The 19,553-nt window shown below is 51.8% G+C and overlaps 1 protein-coding gene across 2 annotated transcripts; it reads right to left on the reverse strand.

Annotated features, from left to right (window-relative positions):
* Positions 1-1,611: 1,611 nt before the first annotated feature.
* On the reverse strand, positions 1,612-19,130 carry L3MBTL2 (L3MBTL histone methyl-lysine binding protein 2). Of its 2 annotated transcripts, XM_069854789.1 has the most exons (17): positions 19,081-19,130; positions 16,754-17,021; positions 16,410-16,543; positions 15,927-16,050; positions 13,955-14,034; positions 12,956-13,073; positions 12,597-12,731; positions 11,838-11,926; positions 9,994-10,225; positions 9,202-9,281; positions 8,625-8,729; positions 7,295-7,442; positions 6,364-6,446; positions 4,619-4,853; positions 3,804-3,869; positions 2,736-2,858; positions 1,612-1,728 (listed from the first exon to the last, which is right to left on the reverse strand). In XM_069854789.1, the coding sequence occupies exons 1-17, from the start codon at positions 19,099-19,101 to the stop codon at positions 1,619-1,621; spliced, it is 2,151 nt and encodes a 716-aa protein (XP_069710890.1). In that variant the 5' UTR covers positions 19,102-19,130; the 3' UTR covers positions 1,612-1,618. The 2 variants fall into 2 exon arrangements, with proteins under 2 accessions (XP_069710890.1, XP_069710900.1); XM_069854799.1 differs by lacking the exon at positions 3,804-3,869.
* Between the last annotated feature and the right edge of the window lie 423 nt (positions 19,131-19,553).

Here is a 19,553-nt window from a genome sequence, read left to right on the forward strand (position 1 = left end):
GTAGGTAAAAGGGGAAGACTTAATTACTCCCACTCTCTAACTGTGTTTTCTAGGCCCTTAGCTGGCTAACAGGCTTTTTTTGTCATAAACCACTCTGCAAAGTGGGAACAACTTTGGCATCACAAGTGCTCACTTGGAAGCTTGAGGGGAGTGTGGCCAAGGCAGCCACTCCATAAAGCCACAGAATGGCTGGAGTTGGAAGGGACCTTAACGATCATCTCATTCCAACGCCCCTGCCATGGGCAAGGACACCTCCCACCAGACCAGGCTGCCCCAGGCCCCATCCAACCTGGCCTTGAACATCTCCAGGGACGGGGCAGCCACAGCATCCCTGGGCAACCTCTGCCAGCGCCTCACTGCCCCCATTGTGAAGAAATTCCTCCATATGCCTAGTCTAAATCTGCCCCTCTCCAGTTTATACCCATTGTCCCTAGTCCTATCACTCCACGCCTTTGTAAAATGTCCCTCATGGCCAAGGTGGCCTCCCAGGCAGCCACCATTTCCCTGGAGGGTCTGACAAGGTGCTTGCTCTACAGCTGGCTGGGCCCCACAGTGGCACCGATTGATAGGCAGGGCCCTTCCTTGCCTGCAGAAAGCTCATAGGAATTTGCCGCAGGAGACAAAAAACTGTTTTTTATCACAGCTGCCATACCAACCTTTCTGATTTCTGTCTTGCACTGTGATGGCCACTCTGGGGGAAAGAAAGGAATGTTAGTTTTGCCCTCTAAGTGGAAATGGCTCTCCCACCTTCAGTTATCTATTGCCCTTATTGCAGGACTGGCAAACAGACAGGGGTGAGTGCACAGAAAAACCCCACTGCACACCTCAAAAAAACCACGCAATACACTCTGCTTACACCAACCCACTCAGAGCCCTCTTCCCCTCCCCATCTTGCCTAACCCAGCTATTCTGGTGACCCAGAAAACAATACACAAACCTTTGGCTTCTTCCTCCAGTTTAATTCACAGGCCTTTAGGGCACCAATTGTAGATCAAATTTACAGTAGGGTCGCTAAAAACATTAAAAATTCAAGCTGTGCATCACATCCTCTGGGTTCAAAAGCAAGAAGTGATGACAGTCACCAAGGCCTCTTGCTCCCTCTAGAGACATCATCACTCCTTTTTGTTTTTTCCACCTCTTTCTACTCTTTCTGCCCTTTTTGGGGGGTTGCAGGGCCTAGACCAGGGAGCACAGCACTGTGTCCTATGAGGACAGTCCATTTCCTGACGCGTGTGATCTCCACACATCATCTTGCCACCTCCCGCCACGGCTGAGAACCCAAACTGCCCCTTCGTGCTCTGGGAGCCTCCTTCCGTGGTGGGAGCTCCTGCTTGGAAAGGTGCCTTCAAAGCGAGGCACACCCAAGCCAGCAGCCACCCTGGTGCTCCTCAGCGCGCCTGCGGCCTTGCTGGAGTCCGTGTCCCAGGGCTTAAAATTACAAATCTAGGGGAAGTTTTCTTGCACACCAGGAATGCAGAGTTGCGATGGTGCAGGTTGGGCTGCCTCAAAAAGGGAAAGCTTTTGTTTTGAGTCTTCTGCTTCCTTTCACCAAGGCCTTCCCCAGAGAGCCACAAGGTGATGTGCAGGCTGCTGTGGGCAGCTGGGGGATACTCCAGGATCAGTCTGTGTCCTCCTGCTTTATGCTGCTGACAGGAATGGGAAGCTCTGAGGCTTCAAACTCTGGTACAGAGGGGTCGATGGTTTCTTCTTTCACCTGCACGGCAATGACTGGAAAGAGACAGAAAGAGGGAAGGAAAACCAAATAAGTGAAATCACTCTACACTGCCTCGCTCTGCCTGCAACAGCCCAGTGCCAGCTCTGTTCATGTAGATACTTGAAATGCCCCAGGTTTCCAGGCCACAGGCAGGCCTGTCTTACCAGCACAAATCTACCCATGGTCACAGCAGCCGTCAGGACAGGACTAAACCCTGGCAGCATTCAGCTGCCTGCTCCCAAGAACTTTTCCAACAGCAGAGGGAGGAAAAGCCAGTGTGGTCCATTCTTTACCTGCCTGGATCCACGCAGGGGAAATGAAGCCTCTATAACCAACATGGACCTTCATGAGGTGCAGGAAGCACCTCACACACATTCTAAGTGCACCCAACACCTGCTAGGGCTGGCAGGTGACCCAGATGCTCTTCTGATCAACACTTTTTGGTGCTCAGCACCATGGGCTGTGTTCATGTGCTGCAACAGCCCTTACAGGAACCAGGATATGGCAGCATGTTTTTCACATGCCCATCTCAACTCCCTCCCCAGCTCACACAGCCAGGCTGCTCGGTAGGCAGACAGACCCTCAGCAGGTATCAGCAGTATCAAGATATCCAGCTGTACCTGCGCCACCAAAGCTTCTCAGAAGGCAAACCTCGCCAAGGAAAGCAGGCAGAGGCTTTCTTCCACTCTCTCTGGAGGAGTGGGGAAGGACATTTGTCATGTCCTGCCTGGAAGCACTCATGATGTTAATGGCTAAGAGGCAGCACAGCCCTCAGGAAGGCTGGTGGCACACTAGGAATACGTGAGTCACGTGTGGCTGCTGGGTAGAGTAACTCGGTCTATGACAGGGAACAGGTTGCCCAGGGAAGCTGTGGCTGCCCCATCCCTGGAGGTGATCAAGGCTGGGTTGGATGGGGCCTTGGGCAGCCTGGTCTGGTGGGAGGTGTCCTTGCCCACGGCAGGGGGGCTGGAACTGGATGATCCTTAAGGTCCTTTCCGACCCCAACCGTTCTGATTCTTACTCTCATCAGGTGCTGGTTCTGGCAAAGCCTTGCTGGCAGCTTTTGCTTCTCGTTTCGTCTTTGTGGCAGGCGGCTTCTTGACAGTCTGCTTGACGTTGCGGGTTTTGGCAGGTAACTTTTTTCCTTAACAAAGAAATAACAGAGCATGGGGAAAAGCGTGTTTTTTTCCCCCCCAGAAAACCAGTACCCCTTCTCCACTGAGAAACCACAGGCCAGGGACCAGCACAACTGACCAGCAAGCTACGCGATCACGAGCTGCCAACTGGTTACTCGACAGAAATGGCCTACTGGAGAAAAACTCTACAGTCATCATCTCAATATGCTCCTCCATGTTCTCCTCCATTAAAAGCATGGCACTTCAGCATGTGTGTAACTTCCAAGGAGTGGGTCCTGCTGGAATCAGTCTGGAGTCAGCTTTGCTTACCTGTCTGGGTCTAGTCTCAGGCAATGGGCGTATTGGCTTCAAGGGATGGGCACTGCAGCGTTAATGTTTTCATTTTTAGCTGATGTTTTTATTTAGGTTAAACTTCTTTATGTTATTTAGGTGTCCTTTCCTCCCCACCCCATGGAAGGAAATTCTTGCCTGTCTACACATGATTTGCCACAGCTACCGCAACAGTGACGACAACAATGACAAGATGAAACAATAACATGGTCCAGCCCCACAACTGGCCTCTTCAGCCGTCTTAAGAGCGTCTTTCCTCTAGCACAAAGCAGGTAGGGTTGTTCTCCAGCCACCCTCCAGCTGCAGCAAACAATCTCCCTCTGACCACAGACACAGCAGGGAAAACAGCACAACCTCACGCCTGGAAGCAAGCGCCATCTACACCTCAGCCAACAGAAAGCAGACTGCAAAACAGATCCTTCCCCCACACACAGCTCTCAGCTCTTGTAGCAAGTAGGGCAGTTGGGAAGGATGAAGCTGTGCTGTCAAACCCACAGCCGACTGAGGGCAACCACAGCAAGACAAGGCCTCTCTCTCCTGCTCTGATGGGACATGGACAGGGTTCCTCTAACTGGGCCCAGCCCGTGAGCGAGTTGGGAGGGCACTAATCAAACATCACTCACTCTTCTTTCCATAGGGTTTCTTCTTCTTCTTGGGCACCTCCTTGGCCTTCACTGGAGTTGTGGGCTCTGTCATGGAGACGAGAGGGAAACGAAAGCCAAATCCCATAACCAGTAGGTAACTGGGATGAAGTGACATAAGCGAGAAACAAGATATACCCGTCCCCCCGAGCCAACGCCCTCTTCCCGAGACAACCAGCTGAGGGGAAAGCAAAGCTCTAGCGCAGTTGCTGTCTGTGCTTCCAGGCGAGGGCCCAGGGAGGCAGGATGGGGCAGCACAGCGGAGAGAGGCCCAGTAGAGATTTGGCAGGGGCAGTGAAAGAATAAGACTCATAGCCTGGGACATGGAAAACATCTGCAAAGGTGAGGCAGCGGCCTCCCTGCAACAAGGGTAGGAACAAACTCTTAAGAGGGATGCTCTTACCTTTTACAGACAGAGTTAAGAGAACTGATGAGAAAAGGGAGCAGGGGCCGAGCTCCCCTTGCTACCTGGCTGAGGTTGTAAGTACACTTAGTAAAAGGGAGCTGTGCAGGGACAGGACCACCTGGAACTCTACCCGACTTCATCAGGAGCAATTCTCTGTTCATGTGCAGGTGGGGGAGCAGAGGGAAAACAGAGTCAACCTCAAATCTCAGGCTCTTTTCACCCCACCACAGACTCTGCCAGCTGCTAGGACTTGTGGCAGCAGAGGAAGACTTATGGTAGCCAGTGCAAACCAAGGAGGCAACTTCCTCCTCCCTACAAGGACCCCAAAAAACAAGGAGCCACTCACACAGCAGAAGGAAGGAAACCTTTGCCTCTAGCGTTAGAAACTCACCTGGAACGACGGGTGGTTGAAGCTGGTAGCCTGTCAGCTCGCACCACCCCACGGGATAAATGTCTGGAGATTCACAGTCCACCCACTGGTCATACTCGTTGTCCCAGCCATCAAAATGGATGCTAAGAAGACGGTGGACTACACGCGTCACCGTGGCCACACAGATCAGCCGGGGCTCCATCAAGTCCACTGCTTCCACCTTCATGCCTGCCTTGAAGCCATGGTTAGGGCAGTCCTGGGTGCAAGAAAAATTAAAAAAAAGAAAACCCAAGGCCATTGCACTCAGTACAAACCCACATCTGGCCACCAGCACCCTCAAAGAGCCACAGGCTTCCTCCAGCTTAAAGCAAGCAGAGGGAGACCAAGCCCACAGTCCCGCAACAGAACCAACCAGTCAAGTAACAGAAGGCGACCTTAAAGATCATGCAGTTCCAACCCCTCTGCCATGGGCAAGGACACCTCTCACTGGATCGGGTTGCTCGAGGCCCCATCCAACCTGGTCTTGAACACTAGAGAATTGCAGGTCATACTCAGAGGGACCAAGATATTGCAACTTCCACAAAGGTACAACACTGCTTGTCCCAGCCAGCCAAACAGGGGCTTTACCTGGACAGCACATACTTCTGTGCCTTGAGCTCTCCTTAGAAGTGCTGACTGGCAGCAAAGAGCATCCCAGTAGAGACTCTGGATATTATTTACCTTGACTTCAGGAAGGCTTTTGACACTGTCCCCCTTAAGATCCTTACAAAGTAGGTGATGGAAGTACAGGCTGGATAAGGAGACAGTGAGGTGGACTGAAAACCAGCTGAGAGGCTGGGCCGAGAGGGTGGTGATTAGTGGCAAGAAGTCTGGTTGGAGGCCAGTAATTAGGGCTGTACCCCAGGGGTCAATTCTAGGTCCAGTTCTGTTTGACATCTTCATTAATTATCTAGATGTCACGTCAAATTCAGCAAGTTTGCTGATGATACAAAACCAGGAGGAGAGACTGATACACCAGAGGGTTGTGCTGCCATCCAGAGGGACCTTGATGAGCTGGAGGAATGGTCTGACAGGAACCTCATGCAGTTCAACAAAAGGAAATGCAGAGTCCTGCATTTGGGGAGGAACAACCCCAGGCACCAGCACAGGCTGAGGGTCGAGTGGCAGAAAGTAACTTGGCAGAAAAGAGCCTGGGGATCCTGGTGGGCAGGAAGGTGACCATGAGCCAGCAAGGTGGCCTTGGGACAAAGAAGGCTAGTGGCATCCCTGGCTGTGTTAGGAGGAATGTTCCCAGCAGAACAAGGGAGGTGATACTTCCCTTCTACTCAGCACTGGAGTGCTGTGTCTGGGCTCCCCAGTCCAGAAGAGACATGGACATGCTGGAAAAAATCCAGCAAAGGGCCATAAAGATGAAGAAGGGACTGGAGCATCTCTCCTACAAAGAAAGGCAGATAGAGCTGGGACTGTTCAACCTGGAGAAGGCTCAGAGGGATCTTATCCATGTGCATAAAAATATACACCTATAAAGAGTGCAAAGACAGCCAGGCTCTTCTCATCTTTTCTCCATCCATGGAGATATTCAAAAGCTGTCTGGACATAGTCCTGGGCGACCTGCGACAGGTGATCCTGCTCAAGCATGGGTGTTGGACAAAATGGCCTCCAGAGACCCCTTCCACCTCAACCATTCTGCGACAGCCAGAGCTCTTGTGCTCCTCTGTGTTGACAGCAAGCATCCCTACACATCTCTTTTTCAAGGCAGCACTCACTGTATTGAAGAGCCGTGCTGGAGCAGGCTTTGATTTAGTCTTTTCCAGGTAACTTTCCCAGCTGAAGGTCTTCGCATCTTGCCCTGCAGCAGGAAGAAATGGTCAGCAAGAAAAAGACAGTCACTGGGCAGTTGAGAGAAAAGGCAGAAGAGGCAGGAAGGAGGCATGACAACTCGTTGCCAAGCAGTTTCATTAACCAGCACATACAGCCTGATCTTGGATGTAAATCTATTTTGCAGATTCCTCAGCAGTCCAGCACCCCCCCATCCAGTGGGCAAACACGGAAAAGTGCAAGTCACATACCCAAACCACAGAGAAAGGTGAGGAGAAGCAGCAGGCAGGCCGAAGTATGTTCAAAACACACCACTAAGACCACCACCAGCAAAAACATCAAAGGAAAACAAAACAGCACTGCGCAAAAGTGCCGCAACACAGAAATTCAGAGCATGCCTTTTTTGGATATGGCCAGATGAAGCAGCAAAAACATCCTAAGGTGATTGCCTTTCAGGAGTTTGCAGAAATACTGGTCTCAAGTTTATTCATACGAGAAGAGTAGAGGTGACTTTTGCCACTTTTAAGTTCTAAGTCACAAAGCAACGGCTCTACTCATCCCTTCCCACCCTCCTTGTCCTTTAAACCTTTGATTCTCTTCAGTTTGAGGATTGCACACCTCTCCCACCGATCTACCAGGAGCTAACCACCATGCCATTAATGCCCTTTTGGAGATGTTACTTTCTTCCATAAAGTGTCAAGACTTGGTATATGGGCAGAGCTCAAATGGACTGGCTCTCTGAAACAGCCCTGCTTCCTGAAAAACAGGCAGATTGATTCTTGCAGGTTTGATTCATCTGAACCTGACACCTCTCAGAAAAGTACAGCCCAGCAGGTTCTGCACGCAGGTTTATACCACAGGGCAGAGTCCAAGTCTCACCTTTTGGAGGGGTCAGATTGATGTTGTTCTTCTGGCAGAAGTTGACAGGGAAGATGGCGTGTGAGGAGGCATGATAGCAGAACCAGTCAGAGCCATCGTCAGACGTGGCTCCATCAATGCTGATCATAAGATAGCCATCCAAGAGGACCTGAGATGGGAGTGAAGGGCATGAGTGCAGAGCACTGGTTGCTCTAAAGCCTCTCCTCTCAAAGGATCCTCCCAAGAGTCTCCACTGATGGATTACAATTGCCACTAGATCGTAAAATGCAACAAAATATGTTCCAGCGCATGCAGCGGCTTCTCCTGATATGTTACTTGCCATAAACTAATCCCCAAAGCAGGAGTTTCAGCAGGACTTTGACCAATACTAACAACCTTGTAAAAAGGACTAAGCCATAAATGGTCAGGAGCTCAGTTCTCCCTCAGAAACAGACTTCACTGGCAGCCTGGAGACCCTCTACACCAGCCAGGTCATGAATTTGGTGCTGGGCAGAAGTGAAGAACAGGACCTTCAGACTTGCTGCTTCTTACAGCAACAAGAGTTGTCCCATCCTGTTACTCAATGATAACTGGTACCTACCAAATGTGATAGGTATGTCTGCCCCAGCCTCTTCATGTTTGTGAGCAATGGCTGAAGGAAACATTTTACAGACATAAAGCGCTTTCCTAGTATCCCCCTGGCAAATCCCAACTATCAAAGTCCTCTGCTTTTGGGTTCTATGAAGGCAAACAGCTTCTTGAGGAAGCAGGAAAAGCCTAAGTTGATGCTACACTTCAGGACATGCAACACACCTCACTGAGGAAACACAGCCAAGCAATTTGCCTCCCAGCACTAGCAGAGGAGTAGAGCTCACGGCCACCTCATCAAGAGAGACTGCAGGAGACGCATCCATCCTCAGCTTCCTGCAGTGGCAAATGCTGCCCATACAGTTACACCCCATTCCCCACTCAGAGGTCACACCACAACTCCTCCTCTCCTGTCTGTCCTCAAGGCAGCCCTACAGAGGCCTCTCGATGCTCTTCAAGAACTGGAGAACAAACCTCCCCTATGTGAAAGAAGGGTGGCTACCAGTCACACACACCGGATAGTTAGCTTGCAGACCAAGCACATTCATCTTCATGCTGTCCACTTAGACACACGTGGGTAACTGCTGGTCCCAGCAGCTTCTCAGACCTCTGAGGTAGCGCCCCAAATCCCTCCACGCACCACTCTTGACAGCACTCTCCTCTCCCTCATGCAAAATCCTACCCAGTGTCATTGGTTTGCAAAGACTTAAGGAGAGGCTGGGTTATCTCAGGTAAACACTCCCCTTCCAACCACTGAACTTACCTTGCAAACAGTGGCCACACAAATGTTGCCCAGATTCAGGGGGTCGATGGCCTCCAGTTTCATGCCTTCCTCAAACCATCCACCTTCAGCATAGACAGCTCGCACCTAAAGGAGACTCTGCTCAACCATGTGCTGTCAGGGGTCTGGGACAGTTCCATCCCAACATCATCGGTGACAAGCGCAAACAGGATTAAAGCTCAACCCCAGCTGGGAGGGAAATGAATTAAAAACACAAGAAATACGAAGAGGCAGCCTCCTTCTCATCTTGGTCCTTACCAGTATGATCCAGTCCTTTGTCTGAACTGATCTACCCCCTACACAACTATCCACCCTCTCCAACTCAAAGTTCCAAGCAACTACTTGCCCTTCAATCAAGTCCTTCTGTCCGTTGTTATATTTTGGCTCTTCCATCTTTCTATTTTGACTTTCCCCTGCCCAACCACAGCCTTCACACCCAAACCCCTTCCTGCCCTACAGCTGTAAGAGAGACAAACAAGCCGTCCCCAACAGCCCACACAACAGCACATACACCCAAGGAAGGAAGTGGTAGAAACACAGAAAGGCAAACTTATCCTACCTTCTTAAACAGATAGGGGACAGCATCGCAGTAAATCTTCCGGAAGGTGGGATGGTTTGCCATGTCACTGCGTTTTTCTTCTGTCGGGAATGGAAGAAACAAAGAGAGGTAAGAAACCCGCAGCAACTGCAGTAAGAAAACACACTGGCTATTAATTATCTGGTGAGAGCTCAGCTGCCATGAAAGAACTAGATCAGACCATGAGAAGAATAATAAAAAGATCAGGTCAGCCCCTCTACACCTGCTCATAATGTGGGCTGCAATGCTGGGCTTGCTCAAAAGCAGATGGATGATCTTCCTGAGCACTAGTGGTGACACCTCTACATGCAGCTGTTATCAGCAGGGAAAGGCTGCAAGGGAAGGAGACACAATCAAGAGGATCAACAGGGCTCGAGTCTTGTTTTTCTCTGCCAGTCTAAGCTGATCAAGAATCCCTCTCTATAAAATCCAAAACCCCACAACCGGACAGCATCCAGCCTTACAGAAGCCAGCACAAATCTCCTCAAGAAGACGATAAACCTCTGTGATGTTGCAGACTCTGCATTGTCACCCTGTGGGTAGAGACTGCCTCCTTCAGGTAAGAAACCCTACAATCCCCCTGTCTTGACCCGCGGCAGCAGATCGCTGGGCTTTTATCTATCCAGGGGAAAAACCAGCAGACATGCAACTGCACAGATCTTATCTGTCGGGTCCTGAGGCAACTGCCTGGCTCCCAGCACAGACTGGTGTCAACAGCAGGTTCCAGGCAGTTCACTGCAAATCAGAAGATGCTTGTGGTGGCCTAATCCCTACCTGGCTTCTTGATGTTGTGTCCCACTCTCCGTGACCAGCCCACAGGATGGATGAGAGGACTCCACATGTGGCACCAGAAATCGTCATCGCTGTCACCGTCCTCATAGAGGAGTCTCAGTCTGCCCCCAATCACCGTGTCCACCACTGCCATGCGTGTCTGGGACACATGGTTTTTGTCCACTACCTCCACTCGCATGCCTTGCCGGAATGGGTACTTCATGCTCTCCGCCATCTGGTAACAAACAACAGATGAGTTGAGATCAATCACACTCAGTGTTTTCCATCTCCAAACACTTCAGAGAACATCTTTCCCCACGGACATGCTGGCCCCCACCCTGTGTTGCCCAAAGCTGACTGGAAGACACCTGTGGGAAGGGATGCATGGGAGCGGTTCATCGGGGAACGGGGAGCTGGCAGCCCTACACATGACACCACCCTTGGATACACGCACCCTAGATCTCCCCTGTCCCATGGCCCCATAACGGCAACCCCCAGCCTGGCCCCACAGCTCTGCTCAGTCAGCACCCTGTGTTTCTGTTCCTGAGCATCAGAAACAGATGCCACTTCTGTGCAGCAGCAGCTGAGCGGGGAATTGTTTACCTTTTTCAGTCATGAACGAAACCGTAAGACTTTCAAGGCTAGAAGCAGTCAGAAGTGTAGCTTCCTAAAGGGCAACAGGATTTTCAGCTGACTTTAAAAGAGATCAGGCCCTTCTTTTCATTTTTTTCACTCTGATAAGTGCTTAAGCAACCTCTCAGGTTTTGCCTGCCAACTCCACCTCCAACACCAGAGTTACCATCCAGACTGACCCAAAGGTGCAGGGACACAAAAAAGAGTCACTGCTGATACAGCCAAGCCCTACTCATACACAAATACCCAAGGGTGTTCACAGAACACCTGACATTTCGGCACTGTGATCCCAGGATGATGTGCAGCAACTAAGAGCCACAGCTGAAAACAGACTCAGACACCCAAAACAATCTACATTTGAATCCAGAAGAACTTTCAAGGGAAGGTCTTCTCTTTCTAGCTCTTGTTCATTAGGTGGCAGTGGGGATGCTGGGAGGAAAAAGATACCGCCAGCTCTCTCTCTCCCACTTCCCTTCCACATCATGAGCTCCCAGGTATAAACTGTGGCCCAGGAAAAAGAAGCTACAAACACCCTCTCGGCTTTCTCAGAAGCAACAAAGGAACACCAGCCTCATCAAGGTCTCCAGCTCAGCATCACCAATTGCCCCACAGATTGGAAAACCCATCACCTCCCTTCCTGCTTGCTGTCTTCCCAATATGCAGTTTACAAAGTTGCCAGTAACAAAAGAGTCTCTTCTCCTCAACAAGGTCTAACCTCAGTGCAGCCTACACAAAACAACCACAAGACCTAAAAAGCTGGCAAGGCCATGGCACAGCTGCTTCCACGCGCTTCAAGGCAGCCTATGCCACTCTCATTGCCCGCAGGCTGCCGTGCTACCAACTGAAGGCAAAGGTTTTTGACTCTCAGAGCCATTGCCCAGCACTGAAACAGGGCAGGGGAGGGCCAGGCTGGAGCTGCGCTGGCCTTTCCCTGCAGCAAAAAAGAAAACCTGTTCCCACTAATTTCCAACAGAACTTGACACAACAACGGCTTTTAAAGCCCATCTATGACCCAACGACTATGACTTCTAGTGGTGCTGTCCACAGGGGCTCTGCCATTACCTACAGGATCATGGCAGGTGTCTCACTGTCCCTGGGTTTCATGCGGACACACAGAGGAGTTGCACAGATCAGAATCAGGAGAGACGTGGTGCACACACATCGCTTGGCTTCATCTTGATTCCCACACATAAAACGACAGCCCCCCCATTTACCTTGATATGGAAATCCACTGGAATGGTTCTGGCTCCCACCAGTTTCTTCATGAGGTAACTTCGCCAGTCAGTGTACTTGGCATGGATAGCTACATGGGCACAGGGAAGAAACACATTTTTATGATGGAAGGAATTACAGCACCACACTAACTTTCTTCCTCTCTAAGAGTCCATCTGCATTAAAAGGCCTTTTTCCCTTTCAGACCCTGTACAAGCTCACCCTCACACCTTGCTTCAAGGGATCACGGTTACAGAGCAGACTGGGCCAAGCAGACACCCAGCTACACTGATCTAGACATGGAAATTATACTGGAGTGAAAACACATGAGCCATACCAAGCAAATCTCAGCTTGCAAAAATTCTGCTAAGCTGGCACCCCTCTCTGAAGTGCTAGCTGAGCAGGGGCTGAATCCAGTATGCTATCGAGAGACACTGACCAGAATGCAGGATGAAAAAGTTCTCCCGAAGGTTAAATGTAGCCACCATGTGGGTCAGAATGAGGAATGGCCACCTGCATTAGCCCCTGTCCATTGGTCTGACACCAGCTCTGCATCCCGCACCCCCAGGGCAACCCCAGGGAGATGCAGAGGGAGCAGTCCAAGCGGTCTCCGGCTTTGCAAAGAGCTAACAGCTTCTTGTAATTCAGAGCACAAATGGAGCTGTAGTCCCACAGTGGGAGCACCTGTCGCACTGCACTAGGCATAAACCAAGGCCCCTCCCTGCCCAGGCCCATGCTGACCCCTCTCATCCCGCACTCACTTTGTGGTGGGACCAGGATTTTGCTGTTGATGGCACACCAGCCAATGGGATGAATATCCACTGTGCCCAAATTGCACCAGAAGTCGTGGCCAGCATCATTCTCAAAGCCCTCATATCGCAGAAGGGCCCTGTAACCTTCCGGGACAGAGCAGACAACCAGAGAAATGTATCAGAGGCCAAGAATTTCTCCTTTTTCCGTTGGGCACTACAGGTTTATTCATTATAGCATGGCCTTCAGAGCTCTGCACGGGTTATCAGAGCTTCTTCAACCATTCTGGAGGCAGAACAGCCCTCACAAAGAGCCCAGCAACCAGATGGTCAGCCATCCCCAGCTGCCAGGAATTACACTGGAGACATACCTACAGTCTGGATGACGGATGCAATCCAGTACACACGGCTGGGGAGCACAGCATCACTGTTCAGCACTTCCACTTTCATACCTTTCACCACATCATCCCACTGATCGAAGAGTGGCACCTGAAGAATTGAGGCAGCCACGTCGCGAGAGAGAAGTTTACAGCAGGGTCCAAGCCCTCATTCTAGCTTACAGATACATGTTTTAGGCAGCCACACTTTCACCTTAGGCCCAGGTTTGCATGCCTTACCCTTCTGCTATCTGCCAACAGCTTCAAATGCAACTGAACTTTCCCAACATCTTCCTGGGGTGTTCACAGAGGATCCCAAAAAGCAGAACATTTTATAGCAATGCTTAACTATTTCACTGCCTGCTATCCTGTTATCATAAAATAGCTACTGCCATTCCTGTGTGGTATCAAAATCCCTAACCATCAGTGTCTTCCTGACCAGTCCTCAAGAAAACCAAAATTTTGTTAGTATTATCATAGATCACAACTCAAAAGGAACATAACAAGTGAGTCTTAATACACAGAGAGGCTGGGGCTGTTATAACACCCAAGAGGTGCCATTCTTCCATGTGTCTGCCTTGGCTATTGAGCCCTGAAGGACTGCAAATCAGTATGACAGGAACCAGATATGCTGGAAGGGCAGCTGCTGCCAGGCCCACATAAGCAGAGTTCCTCCCTGCACATCCACACAAACTGCAAAGGCAACCAGCAGCTTTCTGCTCTCCCTCGCAGTCAGAAGTAGTTCTGTTCCCAGATCACCGCTGGTAGTGCTTCTCCCAAGTCCCCCTCTGCTTCCTCCTCCACAACTCCTGGTCCCTCTGTGGGACTTGAATTCTTAGCTGCAAGAAGCCCCAACTTCTTTCCTTGCTTCAGACGGGGCTTAATAACCAGCTCCCCAGGTCTCTTCCCGCTGCTTGCCACCCAAGCACAGGGCAGCCCCACACATTCAGCACGTTCCACGTGCACTGCAAGGCACAACGAAGTAAAACTCACATGTTTGAAGCAGCTGACGGAAGCTGCCTTGAAGCCGTGCTCCTGCAGGTACTTTCCCCAGTCAAAGCCCAGGACGAGCGCTATAAGCAGACACGAGAGCAGAAAATCAGATGAGATCACAGTTTCCTCTGGGCTGCAGCTTGCAGCCACATTGTGACCTCCTTGAGGACAGAGTCCTCTGCCCCAACACACAGAGACTCTGCTTTTCAGTACATTTTTCCTGGCAGGGAACTAGATCCTATGAGTGCACAGCCCTGGCAAGAAGCACTCTATGTTATTTATCAATCCTCGTTGTCACTTGCTTTTGGGAAAAGAGGGGGCAGGAGTCACAAGAAATGGGGTCAAATCCAGCCCAAGGCTCAAGCACTCCGGGGAGAGTAAAGACTGCATCCTGTCAGCGCTAAACCACTTAGCAGCTTTGCCTCTCAGCAGCAACACCGCGAGGTCTTAGCAGCAGCGAGGTCTTAGCAGCAGCACTTGCTTCCCTGGAGGGTGCTGGGAAAATCTGAGTGAAGCACTGACATGTTAATCCTCCAGTCACTCATGATCCAAGGCTACAGCTCTGCTCCAGCAGCAGTTTGCTCAGCAATCAATCCTCGCTGCCATCCCCTGGGGCTCACTTTTGCCCTAACACAGCAGTTTGCTACTCCATCAGCTGCAGCACCCGGCTCTTTGTAAAGTCAACAAGTGGATGACTTGGCTTAAACATAACTCCCCACATCCCAGAGAACGGCTGGGAGCAGCAGGACACCTTTAAAGTCGGTTTTGCCAGCCACTTGTGATACTGTGACTACAGAGCTTAAGCTTAACTTCAAGCTGTGCTAGGAGCAAGCAGGGCTGCAAGACGGGATGGGCAGGAATCTACCAGGCTCCATTAGCACCAACAGAGAGTGAGCGAGAGATCACAGAATCATAGAATCACCAGGTTGGAAAAGACCCATCGGATCATTGAGTCCAACCATTCCCATCAATCACTAAACCATGCCCCTCAGCGCCTCGTCCACCCGTCCCTTAAACACCTCCAGGGAAGGGGACTCAACCACCTCCCTGGGCAGCCTCTGCCAGTGCCCAATGATCCTTTCCGTGAAAAATTTTTTCCTGATGTCAAGCCTGAACCTCCCCTGGCGGAGCTTGAGGCCGTTCCATCATGTCCTGTCCCCTGTCACTTGGGAGAAGAGGCCAACTCCCTCCTCTCTACAACCTCCTTTCAGGTAGTTGTAGAGAGCAATGAGGTCTCCCCTCAGCCTCCTCTTCTCAAGGCTTAACAATCCCAGTTCCCTCAGCCGTTCCTTGTAAGACTTGTTCTCCAGCCCGTTCACCAGCTTTGTTGCTCTTCTCTGGACTCGCTCCAGAGCCTCAACATCCTTCTTGTGGTGAGGGGCCCAGAACTGAACACAGGATTGAAGAGTGGTCTCACCAATGCCAAGTACAGAGGGAGAATAACCTCCCTGGATCTGATGGTCACGCTGTTTCTGTTACAAGCCAAGATGCTATCGGCCTTCTTGGCCACCTGGGCACACTGCTGGCTCATGTTCAGCCACTGTCAACCAACACCCCCAGGTCCCTCTCCTCCAGGCAGCTTTCTAGCCACTCTTCCCTAGTCTGTAGCACTGCACAGGGCTGTTGTGCTCCAAGTGTAGGACCCGGCCTTTGGCCTTGATCAACCTCATGCCATTGGACTCAGCCTGTTCAGATCCCCTCGCAGAGCCTCCCTACCCTTCATCAGATCCACTCTTCCACCCAGCTTAGTATCATCCGCAAACTTGCTAAGGGTGCACTCAACGCCTTCATCCAGGTCATTGATAAAGACATTGATGTGCCCTGTGTCCTGCCATCCCGCATTGGAGTGATCCACACGCAGTTTCAGTACAAGGCAGTGGTGAGGAAGAGGACGGTAGGGCCTACAGCCCTCCAGATGTCCCACTTCTGTGGCTCCGTCAGCTGCACTTCCTCACACCTTACGGATACTCACCATCCTGGCCTGTCAGTGTCCCATCTGCCAGCTGCCCGGTGCCCTGCGAATGGAGGAAGGCCCCAATCTTGGCTGACCAGGCTGCCTTGTGCAGAACTTTAGCTTTCTTTGTTGGTGGCTTCCCCTAAAAAGAAAGCGACATCAGGAACATGAGTGGCACAGAAAAGGAAGCCAGTCCCTACAACTGGCCAGCAGTGCACACATCCCTTCTTTGGGGTGATTTTCAGATTTCAGCATTTTCACTAATGCTCACAGGAATTAGAACAAACAGCAGGAAACAGCAGGTAAAATATATCTGTATCCTTCCCCAGCTTTTCGGAAGCACCGCCTTTCAGACGGCACGCTTTCTCTGTGGCCTTCAGGCAGCAAGAACAAGCCACTGGTAGAGGCAGTCTGAACTTTTAACAAGAGAGAAACCACCCACCCCTGTGTACAGCCACATCCTGTCCCATCTCCAGGGAAGAAGGAAGGGTTTTAACTCACCTGCAGTCTGGCCAGGATGCTGGCCTTCTTAGAGTTTGAGGAGTAACTTCTGGAGCAGGAGACGCTGCAGAAACGTTTGGTCTTGGAGAAGAAAGCCTCCCTGGTGCCCACAATCCCACACATCTCGCACACAGCTGAGAGAAGGAAGACACGACACCGTAAGGACAGAACTGAGCCCAGGTAACCCTCATTACACATAGCAGCTTCTCCTTTTGGCCCAGAAAATGCAACCTTAATCCAGTGCTGCTCCCAAAACATACTCAAGGTGCAGTCAAGCGCTCTTCAGCTTCCCTCAGCCTCTGTTCTCATCACGCTTTAGGGAGAACTGGCAGGCAGAGCAATACCTGGCTCGGAGCCATTGTCCTCTGAGAGCCGGCCTGTGGATGGCTGGTGCTTGGGGGAGGTTGCAAGCTCTCCAGCTTCCCGGTCTGCCACCTCGTCATCACTAGACTCCTCCAGACAGGAGCTGCTGTCACTGCCCATGCTGCTGTTGTAGCCCCGAAAGCTGTCGTAACCCCCAAACATGTCCAAGTCATCGTCTTCCTCTTCGTCATCACCTTCCTCCTCTCCCCGCTCCAAAGATGAATTTTTGCGACAGAAGGTAGACACCAACTGAAAAAAAGAGCCAGTCTGCCTTAAAATTAACATTTTTAAACTACACCCCACAATAAACCTGCACTGTCAGGCGATCTCTTGGACCAAGGGAGAGTCCTCAAGGTGAGCAATAATTCCATGTAACAACTCCAGAGGCAGAAGTTGGAATCCCTAGCAGAGGGGCTATTATCCCTGCAACAGGTCCCTTTATAGAGAGCAAACAAACAGCCAGAGAGCTACAGCTATGCTGAAAAAGGTTTGAGGAATACAGAAAGGATACAAGAAACTGCACTGCCACACTGACAAAGACAAAGGAGGCTGCATCCTTCCAGGCACTGTCCCTTCCAACACAGTTGAACAGCACAGCACTGCAGACACACTGTCAACATAAAGTCACCCCAAACTTCCAGCACAGAGCTGCACACTCTGGGCACCACAGCTCACAAGATTAGTACAGCCTGGATGTCAGCAGGACAAGCTTAACTTCAGAGAAAGTTGGTATTCTTTGGAAACTCCACAGTCCAGAGCTGGCCTCAGTTCAGAGGCTGCATCACTGGAACAACATTTGTTAAGAGCCTTTCCCTACAACCAGATATCTCTACATCTAAACATATTCACTAGCATTTTGTGCTGCTGTGTCCAGCCAGAGACAGGACCCACTCTGTTACAGTAAGAAAGCAGAGAGGCACCGGTTGAGGAAAGAGCACAGAAGTCCAGTGACTGACTGTCAGAACAGAACAGTCTTGAACCAGGCTCCAAATAAACACAAAAGAAGCTGGGGAAAGGTGTTAGCGACCTTTAAATGAAGGAACAGCAAGAAGCCAGCATCAGTGCAGAAAGAGATGGAACAGCAAGTTAGATTGGAACAGCCACATGAGGCATCAAGATTCAATTGTTCATCCAAGTAGGCAACAACAAAATATCAGCAGCAAGTCCATCACCATCCAGTGCTAAATTCCCTCCAGTCCCCGGCTCCTGGGTATTATTATAGACAAACTCCACTCACTCCTGTCTCCTCATATTCTTCCTGGCTTTCACTCGTAACAGACCCAAGCTACCTAGGTTGCTCCCTGAAGACAGTTGCTCTCCTGCAGATCCACATCCTCAGGCAGCATTCCTGATGTCTGAAGGGCCTGAAAGCCCAAAAAACCCACCCACATTCACATCTTTACTGCCCCTATCTGGGGGTGCTCCTTCCTTCATCTCACAAGAAGTGAACAAAGAATTATAGAATAGTTTGGAACCTTAGAGATTGCCAAGTGCCACCCACCCTGCCATGGGCAGGGACATCTCCCACCAGACCAGGCTGCTCAAAGCCCCATCCAGCCTGGCCTTGAACACCTCCAGGGATGGGGCAGCCACAGCTTCCCTGGGCAACCTGTGCCAGTGCCTCACCACCCTCATTGTGAAGTATTTCTTCCTAATGTCTAATCTAAATCTTCCCCCTCCCAATTTAAAGCCATTCCCCCTTGTCCTATCACTCCATGCCCTTCACCGCCTTCCTGTTGCCTCTTCAGGTACTGGAAGGCCACTATAAGGTCTCCCTGGAGCCTTCTCTTCTCCAGGCTGAACAACATCTTTAGATCGTATTATGTCCATCAAGTGTGAATGAGATCCGCGGAAACGTTATGAGTTCCCAGGGCTGGACCGCAACACCCGCAGCCCCTTCACAGTGGTGAGAGGGACACAGGGGCCCATCAGGGGCCCATCCATCCTGCATGGCTCAGAGCCACCACAACCAGCAGCACCAGTAGCAGCAGCAGCGACCACAACAAGCACAGGACGGCCGGGGAAAGGCAGCCCAGCGCTCCTCCTCCCCTCCCGGCCGCGGGCAGGGTCACTCGTCCCCCGCAGGTGTCTAACGCCGCCGAGGCCCCGTCCCCTTTACCGAGGCCCCGCCCCCCCCCGGGCCCCGCGCGGCCTCAACCCCGCCCTCCGCCTCAGGCCCCGCCCCCCCGCCCCTCCGGGCCCCGCGCGGCCCAGCCCGGCGCCTCACGCCGCTCCGCACGATCTCGGCGGCTGCAAGGAGCACCCGGCCATCCCCCGGCGCGGTTCGGGCCCCGGCGGAGCCGCTCACCTCCCCCCGCTCCTGCTCCATCGCTCCCAGGACGCCGCTAGCCCGCCTCGCGCACGCGCGGGGACCACGTCCGTTTCGCGGCCCCCAGCCCAGCGGAGCCGCTGATTGGCGGGGGGCGAGGCCGGGGAGCCAATCAGCGGGGAGCTTGTTTCCGCTGCGGGGCACGACGGGAGATGTAGTTCTGTGCGGGGGAAGGGGCGGCCATGGCGCCACGCAGCCGTCCCCGGGGCGTGGGGGGGTGGTTGGGGGGGGATGCGCTCCCGGTTCCCAGGGTTGGTGGGCGCGTCCCAGCCGAGCCCATAGCGCTCTCTAACGTTCTGCGTTAGCTCTCTCAGCCTCGGGAGGGCAAGCTTAGAATCACGGAATGGTTTGGGTTGGAAGGGACCTTAAAGATCATCCAGTTCCAACCCCCCTGCCGTGAGCAGGGACACCTCCCACCAGACCAGGCTGCTCAAAGCCCCATCCAACCTGGC

Source organism: Phaenicophaeus curvirostris, chromosome 1 (assembly GCF_032191515.1).
Source record: "Phaenicophaeus curvirostris isolate KB17595 chromosome 1, BPBGC_Pcur_1.0, whole genome shotgun sequence".
Taxonomy (NCBI): Eukaryota; Metazoa; Chordata; class Aves; order Cuculiformes; family Cuculidae; genus Phaenicophaeus; species Phaenicophaeus curvirostris.